A 19241-nucleotide genomic window follows, 5' to 3' on the forward strand; every position below is an offset into this window, starting at 1 on the left:
CCTGAGCCTGTCACCGGATCACCAGAATCAGTCACCAGATTCTTCTATAAAGTAGCATAAAATGGAAATACTCAAGTAGAGTACAAGTACCTACAAAATGTAATGTAGCATATTGTATAAATAGAAGTCGAATACTGTTTTATGGACAGACTAAACAAGCAACTTATCTTTGGACTCATATTTTGTTTTTCATTCTATTATTCTGTAGAGTAGACTATCAAGAGCAAATGAATAAACTGGTCCCACAACTCCTCTCCTGCATTGTGTATTCCCCAAACTGTTTCAGCTACATTGCTTTCATTAGGGTGAAAGCAATGCACTGTAGCTGAAAATGTTTGGAGAATAAACATATATTGGAAAAAAGTTAATATAATTAGACTTGTATAGACTTGCAGTTATGCAAATTTCTGTGCATTCATAGAATCAGAAATACATTTTTTGTAGAACAGAAAACATCTAAGGTCTATTGTGAAAATAACTGTCAGTTGCAGCACTGATAAACGAGATACGTGTTTTTTAAGGAATACTTGTGTTTCTCAGTGTCAGCCTTCTGCTCATTAGCACATTTTAGCTGGAGATTCAGACAGTTCACACTGCATGGCAAATTAGATTGAGCTGTCCATCCCCCCTCAACACACACACACACACACACACACACACACACACACACACACACTCACACACACGTCTAAATCACATGTATTTATACTGTATGTAACGTTTATGATATGCAAATAGGATTGTGAGTACAGCTTTGGATTTTGCTTGTGCGCTCATTTGTGGATAAATGGTCAGTAGCAACCGTCATGTTACTGAATATCTGCTGAAGAGATGTGAAATAAAGAGACACATTGCAGTATGACAAGGGCAAACACACTCTTTCCACAGTCGACTTAACCCTCCATTCATCTTTTCTCATCTGTCACATCCTCATCAATTTTATTGTGTTTGTGTCTTTGTGCCCACAAACAGGAACCCCTCTTTCTCTCTCTGAGCATCCCTCAGCCTCCCGCCCTCCGTCTCTCTCCCTTACTTTTTGCTCTCTTGCGTGCCCTTGCTCTCCATCTACCTTCCTCCCACCTTCCTTCTTCCCCTCCCTCTCTCCTCCTCCTCCTCTTCCCTCCTCCTCCTCCTGCTGCGCTCTCGACTCGCTCTCATTCCCCCTTGCTCACACACTCAGGCAACATCCTCCCATCTCCACTTATTTCCCTCTCACCTCTCCGCTCCTCTTGCCTCCTTCCTCTCCGTCACCTACTGACACATATCATCTCTGGCATCTCCCCGTCTATTGTCTCCCTCTCCCTCCATTCTCTCCTCCATTTCTCCCTCCTTCCCTATACTCCCTCACACACTCAACCTTGCTGCCTCGCGCAAACTCACGCGTGCACACACTCATGCTGATTGGCACTCAAGGACAGAGCACTCTCTCCCCCGTACCGGTGACCAGGCGGTTTGCTCGTGTGGCCAGGCTTCTTGACACTGAGCTCAGCTGAGGAAGAGGACGAGGAAGAGGCCATGGAGCACAGCCACATCTTCCCTGTATTTCCCCCAAATGGGAGCACCTGGAACCCAGGGGAGCATCCCTCTGAGTTTGCCCAGGGATGCCCTCTCGGACCACTGCCTGTCATCTACTACAGTGTCCTGCTCTGTCTCGGCCTGCCGGGTAAGTGCACACAAGTGTGTGTTTTATGTGTGTGTCCAATCACACGCACGTCTCATTCTGTGTTCATTTGCTCATCGGTGGGCTGCAGGACTCATGCTTTGCATCTTGATTTGTTGTGCATTTGTGTGCAGGTTTGAGTGAGTGTGTGTTGTAAACAGCTGCTCCAAAATGTCACTCTTTACACCTGTGTGTGTGTGTGTGTGTGTGTGTGTGTGTGTGTGTGTGTGTGTGTGTGTGAGAGAGAGAGAGAGAGAGAGAGACAGAAAACATGGAGGTCAGATGAAAGAGAATAAGTGTGGATGCCTAATCAGAGGTTGGTGTTCAGATGTTGAAAGCCCTCTGGATACACATCCACGCTTCCCCAGCCGATCATCAGAATGCTGGACTCATTCTGTGGTAACATAAAGGCTAATTCAAGTGTTTTACTATTTAATCCTGATTTTGATGAATACAATCAATCTTGTCTTATTTGTCCTATTATGTGCGCTTCATCCCTTTTCCTTGATAAAGACTCGGAGTGAGATGTTATCAACAACCTAAGCTCAAAACTAATCTGCAATGCAAAGTGCAAAGTCTTTGTACGCCAAGACTGCAGTTGCTCCACAAGATTTGCAGCCTTGTACTGTAAAAGTAAAAGTCTGTCTTTCTGATTAAATCTCGCCTGATTATTTCTCCTGGATGGCAAATCTAGTCTTGCACAAGCAATTCTCTCTGTTGTCATTTAAAGTTTCTCCTGCCTCGGACGTATTATTTGATTCTGCTGCGGAGTCGTCTTTACAAATGCAATTGAGGCTGTTTGTTTAATCACTGAGTAACAATAACCCAGGAATGTAATGCAATCTTACAATGGTTGTCTGAATTAATGGCAGAGTCGAGTGCGGCGGGCTGATACTTTGCAGCAGCCGAGTTCGACTTGTTCAATCATTATGACACAGCTCGTTCCACTCAAGCTGAATCATGAATGTTTCATGAGCGCGGCATGTGTGAGTAGTAGTGAACTACAGACCCACACGTATTTAACACTCTCGATGGATTGGAGGCTGTTACCTTGATTACCAGGCATTGTTTCATTAGTAATAACAGCAACAGGGCTTCAGGGAGACTTCGTCGTGTCTGTACATTTCTCACAGTTTAAAATTTGAGCTGCAGACAGAGAGGGGTCACATTGAGAGCACAGGTTTGAGGATGAAAAGAGAGATGATGGAAGGTGATGAGAAAAGGGATTATGCATGTCAAGTGGTGGAGAATGATTACTGCGTGACCTAGGGAAATGATGAACCAAAATCTTGGGGTGAACAGAATGGGGTATAAGGAAGACAAGGACACCCAGAAGAAGAAGGAGAAGAAGAAGAGCGGAGTTAAGAGAAAGAGATTAATCTCAGCAGAGCCAGTGAAGTAGCATCTCTGAGCCCTGAGTGGGGGAGCTACAGACGACGGAGCTGAGACAAATTGCTACATTTTTAATTAATCGCTAACTCTCTCTCTCTCTCTCTTTCTTTCTCTGCTCAACACACCACACTGCTTGAGACAGAACAGAGTGTGCTGGCATAGCAAACAGCACAATGAAAGAGTTGGTGCTTTGCCTCAGTCTTTGACATTCTGGGATTACAGAAGTGAGGCCTGCTCTTTGTACAGTACAGTATGTCTCAAAAGACTCAAAGCTAAGACACATAATGTACAGCTGATCTGTTCTGTACGACATAACTGGATGATTAAGTGAAGCTGTTCTGAATATCCGGGTCGAGACAGCTGCTTTCACACGTTGTCGTTTAAACATTTCTCTACACAATCAGTTCATTATGATGGTGTTCATAGACTTTTTACCTGCACACATACATTTCAAATCCTACCTTCTCAGGTGTTGTTAACTCCAGGTCACTGTTGATGTTTGAATATTGTCTTCATTTACATGACCTGCAAATGTAATATTGATAAAATGTATGTGCAGCAGGGCACAAAGCCACTAAAAGGATTAAATAAATTATATTGTATTCTATTTAATAATTCTACATTTGTAATTAGTCATCAGGCTTCCATAAAAGACATTTTTACCAAAACTTGCATCACATTGATTAAGTTCATTTTTACATACGTATATTAAATGAATACATTTAAGCATTAAATAGTTGCGGGATTTAAGATGGCCCACCTATTTAATGTCACAACTGAACTATGGTGGAAGAAGAATTCAGATCATTTACTTTTGTATTTATTTAATATTTTATGAGATGATCCTTTGTTTTCTATGCAAAGTTTTAATCTAATCTAAAGTAATGTAAGAAACAGTACTTTTAGCATGAAAATAAAAGTAGGAGCACAATGACAGTATTTGCCTTAGAGGAGTAAAGGTAGAAAGAAGCACAAAATGTAAATACAACCTTTAAATTGTACTTTACTTAGTTAATTTCAAGCACTTAAATTTAAATCCTGTGCACACATTCGAGCAAGGAAGTTTATTTTTGACCTTGGAAACACTGCCGTAACAATAAAAACATGAGCATCAGTTGTTTCAGCAAATGCCCAGAAACAATATTTGTTTAAGTTCAATTGACGTAGATTTCTAGCAGCCATAGGAAATAGGCTCAAACAGGCGCAAAGGAGGAAATAGAGACAGTGGGGTTTCCACCAAATAGCATTGCCAATTTTCAACCAAATATTCAGATAAATTGGCAAAAGAAAATGCAAAGTGATGCGCATTTCTATCCACCGCCGTTATTCAAATATTAGGAGATAGGCTCATCTGAATAAACAGTTGATAGAGCTAATTCTTCAGTCAGGTGGTCAACAATTCACACTATGACATAATTGAAAGTGCACCAGTCAAATCTAAAATAGTTAAAAACCATGAAGAAAACTTGATGGAAATATGGCATTTACGTTTGATTCATGTATTAATTCAAGGAAGGTTATAGTCTCCTCATCGCTGCACACGTTTTCATCTGCTGTTGTCTTTCGTCCCTTCAGTGGAGAAGAAGCTTGAGTGACAAATAATTCCCATGCTTCATGCATGTCATAGGCTAATTAATTCGCTAAGTCTGTTTCCACTGCACTGTCGCATTTTGTTTTTATCAATACTTCAACTTTTTCAGCCAAGCGTAAAATAATTTTTTTCCAGCATTTCCACTTAGATGTTTTTATGCAGAAATTGAAAATGTACATAAAAATAGCAAACACATTTATACTGCAGAGGGAGAGACTGTTCGTGCTCCTACCAACAGTCACGTTATTTTTTCCCACAATTGTTCCCTAACCTCAACCAAGTGGTCATTATCGTAACCATGACGACAAGACCACGATGTTTCCTTAACTAAGTTGTTTTTGAGTATAAACGTAACCAAAACTTAACCGTCATGCAGTGCTGTGTTAGTGCCGCAGTATGGTCTAGCTACACCCCCTATCTATTCTGAGATAGGGCAAAAAAATGCTCTGCCTTGTTTGTATTTCGTTAAACCAATTACAACTGTCCTGGGTAATGCTAAGCCCCAATAGTGGAGATAGCGAGAGGGGAGGCATCCATTGAGCCAGACTAAACCGTCAGATACCACTTTTATTTTTGAAATGGATGGCCCTGTATAAAATGATAGATTGATAGAGAACATGCATACGTGTCATTCTGAAGGGCAGTTACAAATAGACGTATTCATTTAATTTGGAGGGTTTGTTGGAAACAGTACGTGCAACTAAATAATCATCACTCAAATTTCTATTGACTTTTTGAGCGCTTACAATTGGCGAATAAAACTGGCTCAGGTGTTATCACGTAATCTAAGTGTGGACGTGCCAACAAGTGGTTGTGTAGTGTGGAGATGTGTGCACATTGTGTCAGCAGAAATGCGCCCCTCCTCCAGCTGTGCAAACGAACCTGCATCAACTCACGTACTCCATAGTATTTGGGTGCGTTCCTTTCCTCTTCCTTGAAGCTTCTCACAGCTTGTGTGGCTGTTCGACAGTCAGTGGTGTGATTAGCGCAAGTGAGAGCTGAAAAACATCTCCTCCTATTCCCACTTATCCACCCACCCGAAGGGGTAAAAGGTCGGGGATGTTCAGCGCTAACAACCCTCTATTCCAAGTAGTAGTGGTCAGGTGTCAGTCGCATCTGTGGTGTGATGGTGGCTTGTTAATAGATACTATCGCTCTAAAAGTGGAGTTTGAGATAAGTAAAAACTGGACAAAGAGGAAAGGATGTGAAAGCATTTGTTTGACACGAAGGTAAAATATAGTGAATATTTAAATGTAAGAGAGTTTTGAGCTCTGGTTTGTCTCCAGTCGGCAGGAAGGAGAGGAAGGGAGGGAGAGAAGTGATGAGCATGTCAGCTTGTCATGGGGGAGATGAGCCAGAGAGGGCGCGGGAGGACAGAGAAGGCAAGAGACGAGGGACGTGTTGTTTGAGGCAATAAATCAGAGATGTTGTTGAAGCAGTGACAGAGCTGACTTTGTTTGACCATCTGATAACAAAACCCTGCAAAGCCAAATCCCTGCGTGTCGTTTGGCATTTTTTTGGACAACAGTAATGCATCAGTCTGAGGTTACTTATAGCGCTGTGATCTGTTGACGTCCTAATGTTTCATCTTTCATCCATTTACCCTTCTTCCCGTCTCTTCTCTGCATTTAACTCTCTGACTAACTCTTACCTTTTAAGTTATTTTTAAAGCTGAAACCTCATAAAATACATTTGGAGAAGATCCAAGAGCACATTATAATTGTTGCACTGTTTTTGAACCCTTTAAACATGATAAGCTGAGTTTGTCAGTGTGCAGTGTCTCTGGCAGTCACTGTCTGCAGGGATAGCCTTGATGTAAGGACAGTCATGTCCAATACAATTTGACTCACTCTGGCCTGTCTGTAAAATGAATGACTGTAAGAGGTGTGCAGAGGCAGAGCACTGCAGTAGCATCAATATCATTAGCAGCAACCAGGGCCTGTCTCTCTCTTAATATGCCCAGCAACCTTAAATATCTTGTTTCCTTTCATATCTCTCCTTTTCTCATTCTTGCTCTATTTTCTTTATTGCCTCTTTCTTTTTCTTATGAGCTTCATCTACCCTTCCTCATTAACTCTCTGATCACACACATCAGGCTGATGCTCACAATAAAATGTGTTGGATTGAAATTATCACATTTTCATGGCATTACAATGCCTGATGTCAGTAAAACCATACATTTATCTTCAATGTATGTTTTTTGTGGCCTTGTAGCAGGGATGTGGTCCTGGTTTCCGTTTGGGGGAATTAAGGAATCGCCCTGCTTTATGTCCGGTCTGACACTTAGAGAAGAGAAAAGGGAAATGGTTGTCATCAGGAACAAAGTGCTTGTGACCTTTGAAGCAAGCTTTGATATTCACCCCCTCTCTGTCTCTCGCCTCCCCTCCTTTCCTCCCACCGTCACCGCTCTCCTATATACCTTTCTCTCTCTCTCTCTCTCTCTCTCTCTCTCTCTTTCTCTCTCTCTCTCTTTCTCTCTCTCTTTCCATCTAATCCTCCACTCCATTCCCTCTCAATAGCCTGCTCTCTTTTTTTTAACTCTCTGTGACCTTCCTCACACCACACTTAACTTCACCTTTCATCTAATTCCTCATCCCTCTCTTCTCCACTCCTCTTGTCTTATTAGCCTCAGGATAAGCCGTCAAAGCCAAACCTCAATTTCCTCCAAATGACAGAAAAAAATCCTTAATTACAATGCTCACTTTCATTGTCTTTTTTGGGGTATAATTTCCTTTTTTTTATGTTCTGTGTGTGTAATATGAGGCCCATGAGAAAGCCTAACGACTAGTGTGCAGCATCTTATGTTTTGCCATTGGTTTCGAGGGGTTATGGTAAGATGCGCAGTGTCATTTGTCGACAGCCTTTCTGAACATGTCCCTTTACTGGTAGGATGAGTCAGCCTCGTTACACACCTCAGGGAGCACGCTGTGCCTTCTCTTTTCCCGCTAAACAACGTCAATGGCCCTGTCCCTCGTCATATAAGGGAAGCAGCAGGGGGGACTGCAAACACAAAAGCACTCCCAAACAAAAAGACAGAAAGGGTCATCCGTGCGAACACACACACAAAAAAACAAGCAAATGTACTGTACATTGTTTTCCCCTGCAAAGAGAAAAGATGTGGACATTGTGCATGTGTCTCTGCCTGTGCACGAGTATGCAGCTCTCCAACTCGTCTGAGCCCCCCAAGACAACATAAAGAGCAGGAGTCAATTGAATTGAATGGGCACCCCAGTGCAAGCTGGCTAGAGCTAAATGGAAATGTCAAACTCGCCACGGATCCCTTTTGTTTGTCTGTAGAAGGCCTTGTGTCACCGGGGAGCCCAAACAGAATAATACCCAGCTAGTGACAGTCAACACCTCACTATTTCCATTTCATGTCATCCCTCTCTGTTTAGCAGTATGTGGATAGAGAAAGAGCGAAAGTGAGGTACGAAAGGGGAATTGAGGCGATGGATTGAAGGCGACGTACATTGTGCAGGGTTTGTAATACTTAATTTTCACTGCATCGTTCGGCTCAACTCACCTTGACTCAACTTACTTTTGGTACCAGTTGCTTTTCTGTATTTCGTTTTCATTGCAGATATTACCCCCTCCGTAGTTGGGATTCTCAGCTGATCGCCATAGCGGCGCCATATAAAACTGCCGTGACATCATCTTCAACACGCCTTTCGCTGGATCCTTTCATCGGCAAAAGTGTGCACTTAGTCAATTGCACGGCGTAGTATACAACATACACTACACTGCAGGGTATGCCGTAGTTTTGTGGGCTGTGATTTTTTTAAATCTGGGGTGAGTGAATAAAAACATTGTGATGGTAGCATGGGTATTTAAAAATGGTGGGTTTGTACAAGATGTCCCGTGTCACGCTAGTAACAATTCTCTCTGATCAATCAGTGGTCTGCAGTGTTTTAACTCCACATTTAGTATTGGCTCAGCTCGCTTGGAATCTCAACCAAGGTGGTACCAAGGAAAGTACCAGGTACTATCTACAACTTTTGCTAATAAAAAAAACTAAAAAGAGCAAATCGAGTTCAGTAGAGCTTTGATGTACCATGCAGTGGAAATGCAGCAAAATGGACCTCCACCAGGAAGCTTATGAGCAGCTCAAAGCTTAGCAGCAAACTTTTCATGGTACAATAACACACTGATAAGATCACTTGGATAAACCAAATGAGATGCTGCAGGTGTGTGTACATAGGCAATGACAGCTGTGAGAGGCAGCTGTATGGGAAATGACGAATACAAAGAGTCAGTATGACCAAACAGAGACAAAAGAGTTTGTTGAAACAAGCAGTAAGCCAAAACAAGAACATAAAATCAAAAAGCTCAACAGATGAGCAGAAGATCAGAGTTTTTACATTTTCGTTTGTTCACTATGACCCCTCAAGGAGGTTTATAGACATAACAGACATAACAAAAACAAAAAAATAAAAGGACTGCAACTAACAATGATTTTTTTTATCATTGATTAATCTGCCAATGGCCAAGTGTTGGAACATGGTGACATTAACTCTTCTTTGCAATGTTTACACTGAATGTTATTAAAAGTAGCATAATACTTATTGAAGATTGAAGATCCATATCCCTAAATCCAAGGTTAACCTAAAATTGAATATATTATAGATTACTTAATTTGCTAATTGCTTATTGTTATCGTGGACCAAACTGACCACCAGAAAAGAAGAAACACACAGAAAGTGTAAGACCAGTAGCTGAAAACAAAGAATCAATAAAACAGTCGACCAAGATTTGACATAAAAGCTATTTAACTTGGGGGGTTGTACTGCAATCCAGCAGCCCTACATGTACAAATATATTGGCTTGTCGAGTCTTGTAAATTGCTTTGACGTCTCATTTATGTTATTGATAGATTGTCTGTTATGACATTGTTATGTATTGGCGCATCCCTAATGATCTGTGTGTGTGTGTGTGTGTGTGTTTGTGTGTGTGTGTGTTTGTGTGTGCGCGTGTGTGTGCGTGTGTGTGCGTGTGTGTGTGTGTGTGTGTGTGTGTGTGTGTGTGTGTGTGTGTGCGCGCGCGCGCGCGTGTGCGTGCGTGCATGTGTGTGTGTGTGTGTGTGCGTGCATGCGTGCGTGTCTTCTGCGGCACATCCTCCAGTCTGGCAAGGACATCTTTAGTCATTATCTGGAGCTGGCTTTGTAATTTGTAATCAGCTGATAGTGGCTGAGGCTGTGAAGTGTGATCTACCAGACTCCTAGCTGCCATATTTAATCCAATCCCAGATCTCTTACTGCAGAGGGGACAGGACCACAGAACACACAGTGACAGCTGCTAAATGCATTGAGGTCTCAGTGATGCTGCGATGCAAATCCACGTCAGAGGCATGTTTGTCTGAGACAGATTGGACATGTCTTCATGCCGCACCAGCAAGTTTCACTAAAGGAAGTTGGTTAGCAACAAGGATGGGCACATTATTGACTGTAATTGATGTTAGTTTAGGTAATTGAACCAGTACAGCATGAAATAGGAATCTTTGGATACATTGGAAAATTGTTGATTTTCACCTCTGAATTTAACTTTACTTACATGCAATGAATGTTCTTAATGTGCAACATGCTAACACACTAGCATCTCCTTTAAGAAGCAGAAATGTCTGAATATTATATAAGAGGCTTTTCCAGAATTAATATCATACTTTTACAAAAAACAAAAAATACACCTGAAATAACAATTTACATATTATTGCTTTCTGATGAAAACCATTTATTACCAACATGTCAAGATCATCTTTTCAGGAATTAAGAAAACTAACCTTGCACATGGAAGTTCATTTAAAATAGTTTGGATTTAAGGTCCATTAAAGGTCCCCTGTGCAGTTTGTGGCCCCTAATAGCGCTGTCCAGTAATGTTTTTAAGAGTGGGTCCACAGTATCTCGTGCATGCTGATGGTTTCATGCTATCCAACTGGTTGAAAGTTAGTAACAATAATGTGCCCAAAGAAAATTGCAGTGCACCAAAAAAAGGCAAGGATGAAGAAGACTGCTAGGAAGCAAGCATGGACATAAACAATGTAGGTTTGAAATTCTTCAATAAAAGAAATTGTCTTTGAAAATGTTAATGGGGTGGGGGGAGAAATACATTCAACAGGTTTAGTAGATAAGTAAATGTAAACATAACATAGTTAAAAAAAAAACAGGGGACGTTTAACTACTTTTTCCTACAATACTATACTAATACTAATATTTACAATTCTCTGTACCGATATTTACAATGATTCATTCAACTGATTTTATTCCTTTTACATCCAAACAACACTACAGTGTAAGCAAAGCCATTGTCTTGTTTATAGTCTCTTCCAGGTTTGGGAAACATTTGAGCAAGCTCACACAGTCACCTGGGAATAACATGCACACATGGTGACAGTGGGAAGCAGGGAACAGAACAGGACAACAAAGAAAGAAGACGTGTAATGAGCCTGTTTAATACACCAAACCAAAGTGCAGTATCACGTGAGAGGCAGAAAGCTGTGCTCCTCCTGTCTGATGCAGGCGCGCAGAGGTCATGCATTGGTAGAAGCAGCAGTGGGATAAATCAGATCCAGGCCGTTTCCATGTTTTTTTTAGTTAAAAAAATGAGAGCCCTCCTGGGCTATTCAGCTATCCTGTGAAAGAAAGCGACACAGTTAGAATAACAAACAAACAGAAGGTGGCGAGGGAAACAATTAATTTGGCAACATGGAAGAGAAGGTGTAGGTATATGTCTGGGATATGTAGTAAAGATAAAAAAAGAGCGGCAGACGGTGGCGTCCTTGTGCTTTGTTTTAGGAGCTAAATTGCCGGCGGCAGAGTGGCATGCAGTAGTGAACTCAGCAGTTTGCCAAGGCTGTTGCCCTCCTCTTTTTGTTGTTGCTTTACTCTTTATTATAGATAACAATTTGGCCAAAGGCGGAGGCAGGTGCTGCTGGAATTACACAGCAGGTGTAGATGAAGGGGAAAAGGGAAGGGAGCAATAAACAGAGGAGGGATTACACAGTAGGAGAGCTGGTTGAACGTGGTACATACTGACTGGGGACGATAACAGATTTGATTTTTTGTGTGTTGTCAAATAGGCTGAAACTGAAAGAAAATGTGTGCTTGGTACTTTTGATGGTGCCCAAAATCGTTTGTATTGTGTGTTTGTGTTGCAGTGCAGTTACACTTGTGTGTTAGCTCTACCTAGACTAATGTCCGCCGTCTCTATTGTTGTTATGTTTGTTGTTGCTTCTTTTCAATTGCCTGCCCACTAACACAACATTTTTCTGTTTCCTTCCCTAACCTGTGTCCATCCTTTTTCCAATCTCTCAAAACTATTTTGTTTACCATCATTCCCCTATTTCATCCACCTATTTACTTTCAATCACCTCCCTTCCTCCCCTCCTTCCTCCTTCTAGCTAACATCCTGACCGTGGTTATCCTGTCCCAGCTGGTGCTGCGTCGCCAGAAGTCTTCCTACAACTATCTCCTGGCTCTGGCAGCCGCTGACATCCTGGTCCTGCTCCTCATTGTTTTTGTCGACTTCATATTGGAGGATTTTATTTTGGCAACGCCGCTGCCTCTGTCATTAAACAATGTGGTGCAGGTTCTGGAGTTCTCCTCCATCCACACCTCCATCTGGATCACCGTGCCTCTCACCATTGACCGTTACATCGCTGTTTGCCACCCCCTGCGCTACCATACTGTCTCCTACCCGGCCCGCACACGAAGGGTGATATTTGCTGTGTATATTGGGTGCTTGCTCTCTGCAGCTCCTTATTACTGGTGGCCTGAGCTGTGGCACAGCCTGCCTGGGGTGAGTGGTGGTGGAGGAGGAGTGGAGGGCAACAGGAGAACCGTGGCCCAGCATGTCCTGGTGTGGGCCCACTGCGCCACTGTCTACCTCCTCCCCTGCACTGTCTTCTTCTCCCTAAACGCTGGCATTGTTTGTAAGCTACGCCGACGACGCAGCTGTTTCCGTCTGCGTGGCTACTCTACCGGCAAGACCACCGCCATTCTCCTTGCCATCACCTCCATTTTCGCAGTTTTGTGGGCGCCACGTACCCTCATGATCCTCTATCACTTCTACTCCCCTCCACCAGCCTCACAAGGTGCCGGTCGACTGCTCCACATGCTCACCGATCTGGCGAACATGCTAGCGTTGCTCAACACCGGGGTCAACTTCTTCCTCTACTGCTTCATCAGCAAGCGTTTCCGGGGCATGGCGGCCAACGTGCTGCGAGCCTTGGTCCACTGCCGGAAGCAGCCGCCGCCATTCTACGCCAGCCACAACTTTTCCATCACAAGCAGCCCCTGGATCTCACCAGCCAACTCCCACTGCATCAAGATGTTGGTGTACCAGTATGACAAAAATGGGAAGCCTATCTGTATTTCCTCTTGAGTCCTCAGCCACCAGCAACCGCCCCCACCCTCAGTTGTTGGGGAACATTGTCAGGCATTGTCTCCTTAGTGACCAGCTTTGCCCGCATGGGACTCTTTGAGGCTCGAAAATGTGAACACACCTGGAGAGCACATAGGTGACAGTTTAGCTAGCGTTGAGAGATAACAAATTGGTTGGATAGAAAGGTGGAATAGCAAACAGCAGATGCCTGCTTGACAGAAAATTGCCTCTTATGTTCAATTCACAAAGCAGCGACCAGCTGTTGATTGTTACCTCCATGCAAAAAAATACAGCTACTGTAAGTGACTGACTCCAGACTCACAGACTGATAAAAGGGATAGGACCATCATCTATTACTGAATTTTATGAGCCACCACGAAAGAATAAACTAGCAACTAGATGAATTCTTGGTGAATCTCAAATGCCTGTTGACATTGAATTCTTTATGGATGCTCTCTGTTGCACACTGCCCCCAACGGCGAGGAACTTTGAACAGCTGTGTCTTTGTCCGTTGGGAGTCATTTCCAGAAAGCAGAGATATCCAGTCAGAGTCTAGGCACTGAACTCGAGCAATGTTAAAACAGTGCTGTCATTTCCAGTTGAATATGCAGAGGACTCTCAAAGGCATGTTAATTTGGGCTTTTATCAAATGAACAGTGTCAAGATGTGTGCGTGTCAAGTTCATTTTAGCAGTGCAGGTCACTTACAAGTCGGCACTCTCTATGGACATTACCCCACAGGTTGTCGTAGGATGAGTAGACTCTTCTTATTGTTGGTTAAATATTTATTAATAGTAGACTTGACTGTTATTGTAGATTCACAAAAATACAGGACAAAAAATATGACTTGGGGTCAGATCCAAGGTGTCATTAATCTAGTAATCACATTTCCAATATTAGGAAGAGGAAATTTCTGCTATTAGTAGATAGTCCTCTATTAACTATTAATGGTCCTTGATGATTTACTGTTAACCATTATCTGGATGAATATAATGAATGTCACATCACTTAAGCCCTTTAGCTTTCTGAGAGACTGAGAAAAAGAGAGAGAGAGATAGAGAGAACAGACTAGTCTGCACTCCATCCCTTTCAGTTTGTGTTCCCTCGTCCAAGGTTTTCTGTCCCATGATGCAGCAGTGAATTTGGTCTCAGGGTCAAAGTGACACATTTCATTTCTGCTCATTCTGCAGGTGGCTGATGGCAATTCAGTAACAATTTACAGCGAAACACAGTCACCTACATCAACTTTGTCTCGGTGCTGCCTGGTAACAAACTATAAATGCACACACACACACACACACACACACACACACACACACACACACACACACACATACACACTGTGCTCTGTATTGCCCACAGAAAGAGAAAGAGCACATTGAGATCAATGCACATCCATTCTGCAGACACCTGGGGCATTACCAGTGTTCATCTATCTAGCGAGAATGGAGCTGCGCCAAAGGGAAGATTTTTTCAAATAACAGCCTGGAGATCTCAGACACATCAGGCCTTGTAATGGATAAGGCTTTAAATCTGATGAATGTTAGGTGCGTCTGTCATAGATTATAAAGTCATGCCCTCCAAACTCTTGTTTGACACTCAAACGTCTGAGACACTTTAAGGAGTGACTGCAGGTACGTCGTTGTTCTTTCTCTCACCATAGCAACATTTTAAACAAAACAACTGGCTGCAGCTGAAAATCAGGGCAAATGTTTCATAGTTTTGTCAAGTCAGTTGTAATAACTTTTTACCAGCTTTATTGCTGAGATATTTGGACATGTCAACTCAACAAGACACGTCCTTAGGGTGAGGAGTAGTGATCAGCCAAAGTCTGCGTTCAATGTAATTAAATCCAGATTTAACAAACGTCCTATGTAAATGTTTTTGTTTTGTTTTAATCTTTTACATCACTATCTTCCATCCCATTTGAACAAGGTCACATGGTTTTAGACCAATCAAATTACTGAACTGGCAAGGAGTGTCTCATGATTGATGTAGGTGGTGCAATAATTTTCTATGAAAAGGAAAAGTAATTAGTATGGAGAAGGTCAATGTGCCTTTAACTGTAAGTGTGCTATACTGAAAACACTTTACAAAACAGAGACAAGCTAAGATAAAAAGAGAGCAAGCAATGAAATACACATAAATGATAGATTTAAAAATAAGTGTGACCATTAAAGACTGCTGTCCCTTCTCCATGCACATCACAAGTTTTGGCTTGTGCTGCATTGCCCTGTAAAGTGTTTCTCAGCAATACACTTGGTGAATAACTCAGATCAAATAGGAATTATGGCCAAAACTACAAAGACCCAGGTTGTTAAATTCAATTTCCAGTTAGAGCTACATGGACACCAATTTTTTCTAGTGCTGTATTTGCAATGATGCTAACTGTTGGCTTATGTGATAGTCTTTCCAATTTCTTTTCCCATCAAAGATTACTTTTTGGAATGAACCTATTTACCCCCTTTTCAGTTCAGTTGTTCTCTCAGATCATGACTGGCTCCTCCACTTTCAATTCCCATTTCTTTCGTCTTCACAAATTGATTTTCTTCAAAATTGCAATGCGAATGAAGGAGTACCAGTCACCACTTGCTACTCACCTCCTTCACTCTGCACTCCTCCCACTCATCCCTCTTTCTTCCCACTTTATGTCAAATGCACTCGCTCAAAGTTAATTTCACAAGTGTCCTTTTTACTTGTCAACTGATTGCCTTGAAGTCTTGTGTGCTACATGTGCATACTGAGCATATCGCTCCATCATTTCTCTTCAAAAAATGTATCCAATGCGGTTAGGGACCTTGAGATTAAGCTGGTGGATGTCGAGAGTTATTTGATGGAGATGAACGGCCAAAGGGTCGATAACCTGTGATCACTCAGCAAGCTCCTTGACTCCAGGTCCAGCAAAGTCATCCTCAGCAGGACGTTACAAATCATTAAGTGTAAAGGCACTAAAATATGTGCTTTAATCCTCAATCAATATTGCCTAATGAGCCGACTATGATCATTAAGAAAGTAAAATAATTTGGGCTTCAGCCTGAGGAGCTCATGCCAGATCAATGTTGCCATGACATTCATTTCACATGTTAACCCCATCCAGTCTTTCAGCTGATGTTTATGTGACATTTGTGGGAGAACTGGCGCCTCAGTCAAGTGGCCTCATGGGAACAAGGCGGGCATGCTGGGAAACCAAAGTGAATGGATGAGTGGGAGGTGTTGAAAGAGTGTCACATGCAGGTGCTTCGTCTCCCACGTGAGGTATTCGGTAGCATGTAAAAGGGTTTGTGTATGAGGGGGGGTGATGCCAAGAAATCCTCCCTATTATGAGAAAAAAAGCCCAAATCTATATTTTCTTCAGCCAGATATTATAAAGATAACCAAACATAAATCAATCAGATGGTGAAATTGTATTTTCTCTCTCACACCTCCTCCGTTTCCTCTCTGTCTCTCTCTACCTGCTTAGCTCTACAGTGTATGTGTGTGTGTGTGTGTGTGTGTGTGTGTGTGTGTGTGTGTGTGTTTGTGTTTGTGTGTGTGTGTGTCTGTGTGTACATAATGTCTGTCTTAGACAGAAAGAAGCTTTAAAAAGTGTTTGTGCCATAGGACCTGTAATGTATGAAATCAAATATTGTATTTATTCCCAATCATGATGAATATAATTACATACAGCACAGTATTATAACGATATATCCATGAATGTACAACTGATGCTTCTGGCATTTTTTTGTGGTATTTTTCTGATTGTGATTTTCTACACGATGACCTTTTTGAGTATTTTACCTTTCTCCATGGCAGTGTTTCAGAACTGTGTTTTTTGATTGTACTGGAGTATTTATAGGCTTGCACAATTCAGTTCTGTCCTCCTAATGAATGTATTGACTGTATAAAGAGTATGTATTACTGTGCTGTAAGATGGTATGCATAAAAGTATTGGTTAATATCAATCTGTTTGATTAAATAAATAAAGAGCAGTATCTCTAAGGATTGAGATATAGTGCTGCTGATGATCTGTGTCTTTTTTCTGAGTCTTGACAACTTTTTTTTTTAATAGACAAATAGCACACGTTGCTGATTTCAGTTGCCAATCATAATTTCTGGTAATGCTTTTTTTCATTCATTCAAACCTTTATTTAACCAAGATAAAAACTCCTTGAGATTACAAATCTCTTTTACAAAAGTGTCCTGGCACGTGGCAGCAGCGTGGTTTCAAATAAATACAAAGACAATAACAAGTAAAAAAATATAGACACACTTTCACTCATCATATTCAAACAACAATGTCATCATAAAAAATCTGAGTCCTAAATCAATTTAAAAACAATGACAGACTGCCTTTCTGCAAGATCCTTTAGAAAGCCTTTAAAAGAATAAAATGAGACCAACTCCTTCAACTGTAGTTCATTCTGATGCTGATTCCATGTAGATGGTGCTGCAAAATTAAAAGCCTTTTTACCAAAGTCAGTGCGGGCTTTAGGGACTGACAATAAAAACAGATCCTGTGAACGCAAGTGATATGTCCCTGCAGACCTCGGGAGGATGTAAGCGTTCAGATAAGGAGGAAGTAGTCCTAATACTGCCTTATAAATAAAAAGATGCCAGCGCATCCATCGCCTGATTGAGAGGGAGAACCACTCGACCCGAGAGTACAGCAAACAGTGATGAGTATGAGATTTTAAGTTTGTGATGAATCTTAAGGCTCCATGAAACACCGTGTCCAAAGCATGAAGACACTGGGAGGTTGAATACATATATAAAATGTCACCATAGTCCAAAACAGACAAGAATGTTGCATTTACAAGTTGTTTTTTTGCTTCAAAGGATAAACAGGACTTGATTCTAAAGAAAAAACCTAACTTCAACTTCAGTTTTTTAACCAAACCTTGGACATGCAATGTAAAAGACAGTGATTGATCAATGATAATGCCCAAATACTTGTAATGTGACACTTCTTCGATTTCTGTACCTGAAAGTGTACAAATGGTTGGGACATTGCTTTTAGATGGTTTTCCCCTTGTGAAAGTCATGACTTTAGTTTTTTTAGAGTTTAGAACCAATTTTAAAGTAGCCAGATTATGTTGCAAGATGTTAAAAGCGGATTGTAAATTTGTAATTCCTTGACCTAAAGTGGACCAAGAACAGTAGAGAACAGTATCATCAGCATAGTAATGATAGTTTGTATTATTTATATTATTACAGAGGTTGCTTATATAAATGCTAAAAAGAAGCGGCCCAAGGATTGAGCCTTGAGGCACCCCTTTTGAAATATTTAGGGAGGCAGAAGTGAAACCATCTGCTCGCACACATTGTGTTCTCCCTGATAGATAACTGTTGAACCATCCCACTGCTTGTTCTGATAGTCCAATAGAGGTGAGTATTTGAAGTGGTATTTTATGGTCCACTGTGTCAAAAGCTTTTGACAAATCAATAAACAGCCGATAGTTATTTATGTTTGCAGGATCACCACCTTTGTGAAGGGGGAGAACATTGGCAGATTTCCAGATAGCTGGTACTTGATTTGTGGCTAAAGAAAGGTTAATTAAATATGTAACTGGATTTGCTATCAAATCTGCAGCTATTTTTAGAAAATATGGTTCCAATTTGTCTGGACCTGATGAATTTTTTGGATCTAGATTTTTCAAGGCCTTTCTTACCTCTAGTACGGTTACTGTCTTGAAATGAAATAGTTGAGTTGACAGTAACTGATCAACAGAACATGCAGTGGGAGAACCGGAAACTGGATTATTTAGTGTTTCATAAAGGGAACCAGCAGCAATGAAATGATTATTAAAACTATTGAAGATTTCATTTTTGTCAATGATTTTTTTTGTCATCAACAACAATACAAGATGGTACTTCTGTATCTGTTTTTGCCTCCGTTAATAATTTGATTGTTTTCCAGAACTTAAGAGGGCTATTTAAATTTTTTGATGTTTCAGAAAGGAAATAGGCGGATTTGGCATTACGGATTTTTACAGTACATAAATTACGTAAACGCCAAAATTTCAACCAGTCAGACTCGAGCTTTGACTTTCTAGCTTGAGCCCAGGCTTGATTTCGCTCTAGAAAAAGGTCAGACGTTTGATGTAATGATGATGAATTTGATGTAGGCTTTGATGTGAGGGACCATCATTTCTGAACAATTGCCTGATATTTAATTTGATTTCTGACACATTTCAGGAAATAACTGTGTAATTTGGTACTAATTATAAGGGGGGGGGGGGGGGGGCAG

General features: G+C 41.4%; 1 protein-coding gene across 1 annotated transcript; it reads left to right on the forward strand.

Annotated features, from left to right (window-relative positions):
• The first annotated feature begins 978 nt into the window (after positions 1-978).
• On the forward strand, positions 979-17016 carry gpr139 (G protein-coupled receptor 139). Its single transcript, XM_031312956.2, has 2 exons — positions 979-1663; positions 12034-17016. The coding sequence occupies exons 1-2, from the start codon at positions 1516-1518 to the stop codon at positions 13014-13016; spliced, it is 1131 nt and encodes a 376-aa protein (XP_031168816.1). The 5' UTR covers positions 979-1515; the 3' UTR covers positions 13017-17016.
• The last annotated feature ends 2225 nt before the right edge of the window (positions 17017-19241 follow it).

This window comes from Sander lucioperca, chromosome 21 (assembly GCF_008315115.2).
Source record: "Sander lucioperca isolate FBNREF2018 chromosome 21, SLUC_FBN_1.2, whole genome shotgun sequence".
NCBI classification, from domain to species: Eukaryota; Metazoa; Chordata; class Actinopteri; order Perciformes; family Percidae; genus Sander; species Sander lucioperca.

Excerpts from the sequence above, each read along its gene's own strand:
- gpr139 (XM_031312956.2), top strand. The coding sequence starts at position 1,516 with ATGGAGCACAGCCACATCTTCCCTGTATTTCCCCCAAATGGGAGCACC. Across the intron at positions 1,664-12,033 it reads GCTCTGTCTCGGCCTGCCGG|CTAACATCCTGACCGTGGTT; the intron begins GTAAGTGCACAC and ends TCCTCCTTCTAG.